The sequence below is a fragment of the Carex rostrata genome, chromosome 22 (genome assembly GCF_964058835.1).
Source record: "Carex rostrata chromosome 22, lpCarRost1.2, whole genome shotgun sequence".
NCBI classification, from domain to species: domain Eukaryota; kingdom Viridiplantae; phylum Streptophyta; class Magnoliopsida; order Poales; family Cyperaceae; genus Carex; species Carex rostrata.
In genome coordinates, this window is record NC_135939.1 from 5,194,900 (window position 1) to 5,205,097 (window position 10,198).

At 32.9% G+C, this 10,198-nt stretch overlaps 1 protein-coding gene across 1 annotated transcript; it reads left to right on the forward strand.

Moving 5' to 3' along the window:
• The first annotated feature begins 5,060 nt into the window (after nucleotides 1–5,060).
• MS1 (RING/FYVE/PHD zinc finger superfamily protein) lies at nucleotides 5,061–8,319 on the forward strand. Its single transcript, XM_078323508.1, has 3 exons — nucleotides 5,061–5,370; nucleotides 5,711–5,948; nucleotides 6,957–8,319. The coding sequence occupies exons 1-3, from the start codon at nucleotides 5,061–5,063 to the stop codon at nucleotides 8,317–8,319; spliced, it is 1,911 nt and encodes a 636-aa protein (XP_078179634.1).
• Nucleotides 8,320–10,198: the final 1,879 nt, after the last annotated feature.

The following is a 10,198-nucleotide window of genomic DNA, read 5'->3' on the forward strand; positions in this document are numbered from 1 at the left end:
CATTGTTTATAAAGAGTCAAATGACTCTAATTTCTAAATCTAAACTCTTTTATTTTCATTAATTCATTTAAAGTACTCTAATAATCTAATCCTACTTATTTACACTCTTAAACACCTTAATATATCATTTCTCATCTCTCTTCACGACCGAATCCGCTTTCGTCCTTATCAACCTACTTTTATAAACATGATCCTTGTCAATCTACTTTTATAATATATATAATTTAAAATTTACACGCATCTAATTAGAATTTTTCTTTAAAATATATATGCAACATAATGTAAAATATGTGGTTTTCAGAGAGTTTATTTATTTACTCGAGATTCGTCCAATTAATACATGACTAGAATTTTAGAAATTTAGTCTATTTAATTTGATTAGATGGAGTAAGAAACTTATTCTACTCTTAAGTTGTCAAATGAGGAATAACACATTGAGAATAAGATAAAATTAGAACAGAATAAGTTAATTAAACCACCTTCTTAGACAGATTAATTATTTATTCCATACTTACTCAACCTGTAAATTAAACTCACTATCAAAAACATATATACATTTATATCATTATTTATCTCCCCCTAATTAAATTACTCAATAATTTTAGTAACAAAACCCCAATCAAATAAAAATAACTTAAATAATATTTAATAAGATGACTCCAATTATTCTTTGTTTGACTCAAGACTGAAACTTACTACTTAAGTCATCTTGAAAAAAACATCTTTGATATTAAGCAACATAATTATATGGAGGAAGTTTCTTAGCTAGCTTTTAGCTTGATATAGCAAAGTAATAATATATATATGAACGGTTTATTTTTGTTGAAGCTTTAAAGCTTCCATAGAACAATGCTCGACAGTGGTGGATGGAGATTTAACTACCTCGATTTTAATAATATATATTTAGCTGATGTCTCGTTTGTCTCGGCTATAGTTGGAGCTACCTCGTTTTTCTAATTCTCAATCTTTTTCACATATAATATATCTTTTCGGGCCCAACGACACCAATTGCTGTCCAAAATTCGTCATTCCTCACCGCTACTGATGCATGTACACAGAGTGGAAAAAATAGCACGGCAGAGCTGACACGGTTACGGAATGACACGGTTACAGTGCGTTCCGTAATTTGCATATTTTATGCCGTGATTATTTGTGTGTCATGATTATCTTTTAAAATTTTGACACGACACGTCACGTGAAAAATTTAGTCACGACACAGTACGTGGTCACGCGAGTCACGTGTAATTAGGACCATTAGATATTGATCAATAGTGAATATTGAATGAAATAACTTAAATTATGATCAAATGGTCACAAATCACGCGAGGCACGTTTGGGCACAACGTGACTCACGTGGCGTAACCATTTGTGTGCCGTGATTACCTATTGACATTTTGGTCACGGCACGTGAAAAAATAACTTGATTATAGCACGACACGGTATGAAACCAAAGTCACAGTGTATTAGTTATGGCACAACACAACACGACACTGTATTAAGTTGTAAATGAGTCAAGATTGAATAGCAATTTTAATTATAGTTTAACTTTGATTTTAGAGGTCGAACTGATCAATTAAATTTAAATTGAATTCAGTCGAGCTAACAAAGCTGTGTTTGATTTGAACTTAGAATTGTACTCGATGGGATTAAGTCTTAACTATTTAATTCATTTTTGTACTATTTATAAAAATTGTAAAATAATTAATAATTATTCTTTTGTAAATATATTTTATTATCAATATTTTTTTGACCTTATGATAAATTTTATTAAAAAATATATTTATATTTAAAACTATGAGTATTTGAATTATATTGATTGCTAGATATTCCGAATTGAATAATGTGTTTTCAAATTTTAAAGGATTAATAACAGATCGAGAGAAACTCGACTTGAAAGAATTGGATGAGAAATTTTATGTTATATATAATAATTCTCATAAAAGTAAAAATAAAGCTCTCAGTAATGTCATAACTAAAAAAAATGATATTTTGAAACATTGAAGTTAATTTTATTCAACTTGAATGATCCAACTGTAAGAATTTAATTTCAACGATCATGTTCGAACTAAACTAGTTAAAAGTCTAATCGAACGAGTCAAACTCGAACATTATTCAAATTGAAATCGAGCAAGCTAAACATTTTGTCAAGCTAAACATAATTACACTATCTATTGATGAAATATACTTGAGTAGTATTTTATAAATAATATCTATTGTATACAAATAGTTAATTTTAAAATAAATGATGTGTCATTATTTTGTCAAGCTAAAAATAATTACACTATCTATCGATCGAATAGTATTTGGATATACTAAACGACTTATGTTATTTGAGAGTATGTTTTGTTGCAAAATAAAAATAAGTAGAATAGCTAAATCTCAATCAAACGTCAAATAGGTTATTTCAAATAATATAATTTAAAAAATAACATATTCTCAACCCAATCAAACATACCCTGAATGCACTGGTATATATTTATGACAATTTTGCATGGTTTTTAAACTGTGATAGCCATGACTTGAGCAAATTATGGAAAACCATGCATAAAATCGTTGGAAGCCATTACATGTTGTATGAAACCACAAATTGGTAAAATTAATTAATAGATTAAGCTTGTATTGGCCCAAAGCTACCTGTCCTTTAACGCATTTGGTGCAGAGCTGTCTAATTACCCACGACCCTAGATTAACTGACCATTATTTAAAATTGATTAATTTGTAAAGTACCAAATTAGTTTAACGAGGTAAATGGGCCCCGCCAATCATCAAACTTCAATAAATTAATTAGTAGCTAGCCCCCCTAGGTATAGGACCTATAGGTATAGCTCAATCACATCAACTAGAAACAAAATTAAACTCTTAACAATTTGCGCCCAATTTTCTAGTGTTTCCCCCCCTCTTCTAAGTCCACTTAAATAAATGAAAATACATGTTAACATCTCCATAACATTTTCAGGCTCCTCCTCGCATATATATATATATATATATATATATATATAGAGTGTGGCTAAATTGCTGTCGGTAACATTTCAGCTAAGTGCTGTCGTAGCTATATTTTATTATGTGATGTTTAAACAATAAATTCAAACTGTTAGGTGTTTAATTTATATTAAATTATGCTTGGAGACCAAATTTTACATTTTTTGAAATTTTTTTATTATTTATTAAGCTGGTTTGAAAACCGTTGTTTTCAGTAAATTTCTGCAGCATTAAAAACAGCGGTTTTCAAACCAGCTTAATAAATAGTAAAAAAATTCCAAAAAATGTAAAATTTGGTCTCCAAGTAAATTTTAATATAGATTTAACATGTAACGGTTTGGATTTGTTGTTTGAACATCAAATACTAAAATATGACCCTGTAAGCACCTCGGTCGAAGTGTTACCAGTAGCAATTTAGACTTTATATATATAATAGTATTTGCGAGCGATACTGTCAGTATACTCTTTCACGGATAGTTATTTTTTACCCTCGCGGATACTGTCTCATTCGTGTAGTATGCCCGTAAGTATCTCCAAAAAAATTTCTACGAAGATGTTCGGCTCTGCCATAGCCAGTAGGAGGTCTATTTCCAGAAGAAGAGTGATTTTTTTTTTTTAATTTGATAGGTTTTGTTGCAATAAATATTAAATGGACGTCAGGTTCGGGTTAATTTGACTTTCAAAATAATCGGATCGAATTGAGTTTGGATTCAGGTCAGGCAGATCCTTCAGATCGAATCAAATTTTGTCACCCCTGTTTCAAAGTTCCATACTACCAAATAAGAATTTCATACTTAAAATTTTATGTATTATATTATTAAATATAGTGTTTTTAAACATGTCGAGTTCAAGTAGTAATTATCCTTTATTTTAATGAAAAAAATTAGCGGGAGATGTGATCCTGAGGCATATAATTTTCTCGAATTTGAATGCGAGTTGATGGAATTTTTCGTCAGAGTAAATGAATCTCTAGTTTTTGTTCTGCTTTGGATAGGGAGAGCCTCAAATCACACTTATTAACACTTTCAGTTTTTTTGGTCATTATGATAATTTAGTAAATTACACTATGCAATTATTATTTATTGTTTTTGTAGACCTTGGGAGGGACTCAGTCGCAAAAATATTTAATTACAAGACTGTTATTAAAAAAAGCTATGCTCTCCAAGTCAAATAAGGATAGGGGTGTTCAAACGGTTCGGTTTGTTTGGTTTTTAACCAAACCAGAAAATTTCCGTTTAAATGAATCGGTTTTTTGATTTAAATGGATCAGTTCGGTTGAAATTTTGAATAATTTCGGTTTAAATGGATCGGTTCGGTTTAGACTTTTCAAAACCAACTAAACTGAACTAACTGGTTTTATTGGTTTGACTCTATTTTTATTAGTATTATAATGATTTCATTAAACCAAACCGGACCGAATCAATCCGAACTTCAATTGTTGTGTATGACAATGTATTCATTTCGACTAAACCAGACCGAACCAAATTGAACTTTAATTGTTCAGTTTGGTTCTTAATCGGTTGATAGGTTTAGTCGATTCGGTTTGATTCTATTTTTGAAAACCGAAGAAAATTTTGATTTGATCACTTTACTTTGGTTTGAATCAAACTGACCATTTGAACACCCCTAAAGGATAACAAATTTTCACCTCCTTAATTTAGGCTTGTAATCACTATAGCTCAGCCTGTATCTTGGTTTGGGCAGGTAGGGCCCAATAAGGATCCTTCATTCAATTTAATGGCCCTTTTGTTTCTAACATAATTTTGCCTTTCATGAAAATGTTGCCAGTTACCACCCATAGAAGGCATGTTGCAATAAATAATTGCACTAATTCTCCTCCATCACACGTTCATGCCTTGTGATCTAACTAAAATACCGAAGTTTTCTCCAATTTATTAATTGATTTTGATCATGCTGAAAGCAAGGTAATGTCTCTCATTATGATATAAGACAGAATGTTGTTGACCTTATAACGCCAGCAAAAAACTAATTACTAGGCACTAGAAGTGTGAGTAGAATATTTGGATTTGAGCCAAGCAACAATATATACACACAGATTTTTTTTTGGTTGTGATAAAACTATGAGGCCTATGATGGTTCTTAACCTAGAAAATTTGCCAAAGAGAAAGCGAGGCGAGGTGATATTCAGATTCGAGTCATTCTGTGAACCGGGTTACCCGACCCGTTTTACTGGCTTGTCATTTCGAGAGAATATTGAAACCCTTCTTGGGTTTGGCAGTGCTGAGTTGACTGGTACACATGGAGAAGCAAAATTTTGGTCATTTCAACTAGAGCTCAATAGACATCCTCCAACAACCGTGAGGTTGATTGTTGTGGAAGAGGATGTTAAGAAGTCATCATGTCGTCAGTGTCGCTACTGTCGTTTTATTGGTATGGCATTTCATTTTGGGATCTTTGTTTGTGTGATTTGTTATATAACTTGTTCCTATTATATTTATTTCAGGCAACAACCAATTAAAACTATACTAACTAGGATGTAGCAGTAGGTCATTAATTATCTAAATATGTTGGTGCTGTAAGGTATTACACTTTTGTGTTAGGTAAACATTTCACTGCTTTGTACCTAGTTTGTTATACATGTACACCTGTAAACATTCTTAAATTCATGCTTGTGTATATATCATGCACAACAATAGCAAACTCAAACTCTAGTATGAAGCTCAGTCAATCATTTCTAATAATATAGCATAGTTCCTTTATTTTGATGTAGGATGGGGTGAACACCTAATTTGCAATAAGCGGTTTCATTTTGTTCTTCCCCGAAAGGAAACTATGATACAAGCTCCTCGTCCCTTCATCGAGATGCAACATTTATTGCACGGAGTGGTGCACTTGAATGGGTTTGGGCACCTCTTGTCCATCAATGGCTTTTCAGGAGGTTCCGAGTTTGTTTCAGGCCACCAACTGCTTGAAATTTGGGACCGAATTTGTGTTGCTTTATGCGTAAGGTAATTATTTTAGCGTCAATTCTGTTTTTCATCACGCAAGTTCTAAAGAAAGGAATTATATATCTATATTTCTCATGTAAATTTTAATTTTCTAGCTAGTAGCCCTGTTCCTGATTTGATATACTATAAATACAAAATATTCCTTTAGTTTCTAATGCAAATTAATGTACCTTTTTTAGTTTTGAAGAGGTCGGACAACCGAAATTTTCATACAACTCATATAAATGAAATATGTAAATCATCTTCATCTAACTTTAAAAAAGAAAGAACAATATTTAGTTTTAATACATTTTTTTTTCAATAAAATAGTACATATATATATCTCTTACCAATGTATTATTTTATAGGTTCAAATGAGGATCATTTGAGTTAAATATGATCGAAATGGCCTATCCGTATGCATTAACCACATAAAACAAATGCATACAGGAATATGCAAACAAAACAAAACGCTTCCAATGCAAATGAGTGTCAGATTTATCAAAAATTTGTTATCTTCTTTGTTTTAAAGTTAGGAGAAAATCAAAAAGGAAATTTTAATCATGTTATATCGTTCGAACAAATTATTCTCATATTATTTTGCTTCCTTTATTAACATTCCGTAACAGTCATTGCAGAAAATTGGATATTTCAAATTTTCTGGGAGAATTAATCAAAATATATCTTTATAACATGAATTCTTGTACAAGGATTTAATAAAATTATTATGGGTAAATAAAATTGAAAGCCTTAAAACTTAAAAGGGATCATGATATTCTGTTTCGAAATAGCAAACATGTAATTGTACAATTTCAAAGGTATACATGAAATTCCTCTATGAGAGAAAGAAAGAAAAGGGATGAAATTTCTCCAGTTGCTACAGTTATGTAAAGTTACTTTTGTTAATTAATGGACCAGTATAACCGGTTAGCATCCAGCTGATCAAAGAAAGAATACCAATTATTCATACCAGTATCAATTTAACTGTTTTATGTATACTTTGATACTGTTACATCATCCCTATTTCAGGAAAGTAAGCCTCTCTGACATAGCAAAAAAGGACAACATGCACTTGCGGTTGCTCTATGGTGTGGCCTATGGCAAGACCTGGTTCAACCAGTGGGGATATGAATTTGCACGACCAACATATGCTGTCACATATGAAATGTACAGCGAATCATTGGAAACCCTTAAATCCTTCCCACTTCACCTTCTGGTACCTCAACTCGCTCGTCGGAGCAGAGAGATCCCTTTCATCGTTGCAAAGTATCAGGCCATTAGCACTCAGCAATTGGTTACGCTCGGCGAATTGTTCAAGTTCATGCTTGAATTCAAGTCGAGATTGCCGTTCAATTCTCTAGCTCCCATGGACTACAGTGGAATAATATCAGAAAACACTAGCCGTTGGTCGGCCAAACGTGTGGAGATGGCTGCACGTGTGATAGTTGAAGCACTCAAAAGGTCTGAGCTGAGATGGGTTACAAGGCAAGAGGTGAGGGACACAGCTCGAACTTATATTGGCGATACAGGTCTTTTAGATTTTGTGCTGAAGTCGCTCGGAAACCACATAGTCGGGAATTATATTGTAAGGAGGATGGTTAATCCAGTGACAAAAGTTTTGGAGTATTGTTTGGAAGATCTTTCTAGTGTTTTGCCACCTAATGTGAATGGCAATAATGGAAGAATGAGGGTTAGGTTGCAAATGACGAGGGTACAAGTCATAAGAGACTTGTCATATTTGTACCGGCAAATATTTGTCGAGGCCGGAAAAGCAGTACATCCCAATGGCGCATTGGGTGCTATGCGAGTGGCAACAAGAATGGTTATGGATACTAAACATTTTGTTAAAGATTACCAATCACAAGATTTAGAGCAAAAGGAGGTTGCTAATCTTGATTGCATTAACTTAAATTGCACTATTTGTGTGAGAAATGGAGGGAAAAATCCAGTAATGAAACAACTGCCTTGTTATGAGATTGTCACAGTCTCCAACAATGCAACCATTGGGGAGCTAAAATTGGAGGTGCAAAGATGTTTTAGAGAAATTTATATGGGTTTGAATAACTTCGTGGCTGAGTCGATAATCGGTTATGGAGGTTTAGATTCATACTTGGTCTATGATTCGATCAGCTCGAAAGATTCTATTGTTACTGAGGGAAGTATAGAGCATACTGATGTCAACGGGATATACGAAGGAGGGAATGACATTGTGGTGAATTGCATGTGTGGTGCAAGAGATGAAGATGGAGAGAGGTTGATTTGTTGTGATATATGTGAAGTTTGGCAACACAGTAGGTGTGTCGGGGTATCAGACACTGATCAAATCCCGCAGGTTTTCCTTTGCAACCGATGCGAAAATGGTATTGTCTCCTTGGATCCTCTCAATTTCTAGAGAAATAAATGGCATCATTATGATGTTTGTTTCTTTTTTATCTTCTATTTTTTCCTTGTTCAAAGCATCCTGCTGAGTTAATTTGATTCAGTAATGTATCAAGTTTGGTGAAATGTTGGTTTTTACGATGCAAATATGGTTAAATGCTTGTTATTGTTGTAAATAATGATCCCACTTTCTCTCATGAGCATGTTTTGTTCAGGAGAGAATATGATACTTGGGCGTTATGGACTGTTAGATTTTGTGAAGATTTGTGCAGAGCAAATCTCGATGTTAATTCAACGATACAAGTTCCATTGCTTGTTTACAAACATGAGAGATTCACAAGAATTTCTTCCTATTTGATACCTATAACTTTCAAAAGAAAAAAATTACAGGAAGTAAAAATACTGAAGAAAAAGGCTCCTTGAGGGTAAACATTTTAAAATTCTCATTTTTAAGAAAAAAAATATTTTATCTGTAACCCTACAAAATCTCATAATTTTAAGTTCGACCTATTTACGAACAACATTAATTTTTCCACCCACGCTCTTCAAAGAACCTCAAATAAAATTGTACTTTGCACATCAGTTCAATTAATTAGTTGCCTGGAGTTTAAAAACTCGGAGGGTATGTATGATAGTCTGAGTTTTTTCAGGGGTCAAATTGAAAGAAGAGATTCATGACTATTTGTTTTTAGAAAAATACAAAGGTTTATTCACATTGCATCTATAGTTCTATACAATCAGCTACACAGTCAGCAAGGGCTAACCGTACCAGTCAATAGGGTACCAACAGAAATAGTCTTGAACGCAACAATACCAACTCAAAGCAGGTTGATTATGATGATGGTTCAGTTTCTGGTATGGAAGGAGCTTTGCTCCAGGATTTTCAGAGATCAAGAAAAAATGGTACCAGAACTGAACTCTGGAATTCCGGAGCAGCTCATCTTAAGCAGCCTAAATCCATAAAACAGAAGGACATATCTCTGGAGGCTTTACCATTCTTGTTATACCTTTATTTATTGTTTTCCTTATTCAAATGTTTTTACCAGTTTTTACTCATTATACTGTTTTGAGCCTTTTTCATTTTACCATGTACCAGTTACTACCTGAGTAACTAAATCACTAACGAATATGGGCATTACCCATGTTTTTACTCAAAAAAAAATTTCAATGTTCATGTGGAACCTTCTTTCCGAATTTCGAACAAGAACTTTTATAAGGAAGCAGGAGCGCGTTTGATGGGTATCATATAATTTATGGGAGAGGGGGGTTTCCGATGGGCATCGGACACAAATAGGGTTCGATGAGGGGTTTAAACCGTCGGATCTGCTTTAGGATTCGTGTATACGGATTTTAAAGCAGACGCGAAATTGCGAGTGCGAATCTTAAAGCAGATCCGACGGTTTAAACCCCTCATCGAACCCTATTTGGTCCGATGCCCATCGGACACCCCCCTCACTCATAATTTATAGGACTAACTAGAAAGGAAATTATAATTTATTATACTTATACATTTTTTTTCTATATTTTGTTATATGTTAATTATTATATTTTAGATTATTAGAATTGATCACAAAATTATTAATAGCTATTAAACACAAAATTAGTATTAATAATAAATCTTTAAAAAAATAGTTTCGATAATTATCTTTCACTAATTAGAATTATCACAACTATTCACACGGTATAACCAAACACACATTCACTACATTTCCATAATCATTCATGTGCATAGCTAATAGTATGGATTCCCGCAAATAAAAAAGTGAGTTCCCGAACCCGTAAATCTCATCCTCTAATTCCGTGACAAACAAGCAGGCCTTTTTTATAATCCGTGCATACTTGATCTACACAAATATTGAAACAGTGCCCATGAATATTAAAACATAATGTAC

Coding starts and splice junctions, on each gene's coding strand:
- MS1 (XM_078323508.1), top strand. CDS start 5,061: ATGAGGCCTATGATGGTTCTTAACCTAGAAAATTTGCCAAAGAGAAAG. Junction 5,371..5,710: donor TCGCTACTGTCGTTTTATTG/GTATGGCATTTC, acceptor ATTTTGATGTAG/GATGGGGTGAACACCTAATT. Junction 5,949..6,956: donor TGTGTTGCTTTATGCGTAAG/GTAATTATTTTA, acceptor TCCCTATTTCAG/GAAAGTAAGCCTCTCTGACA.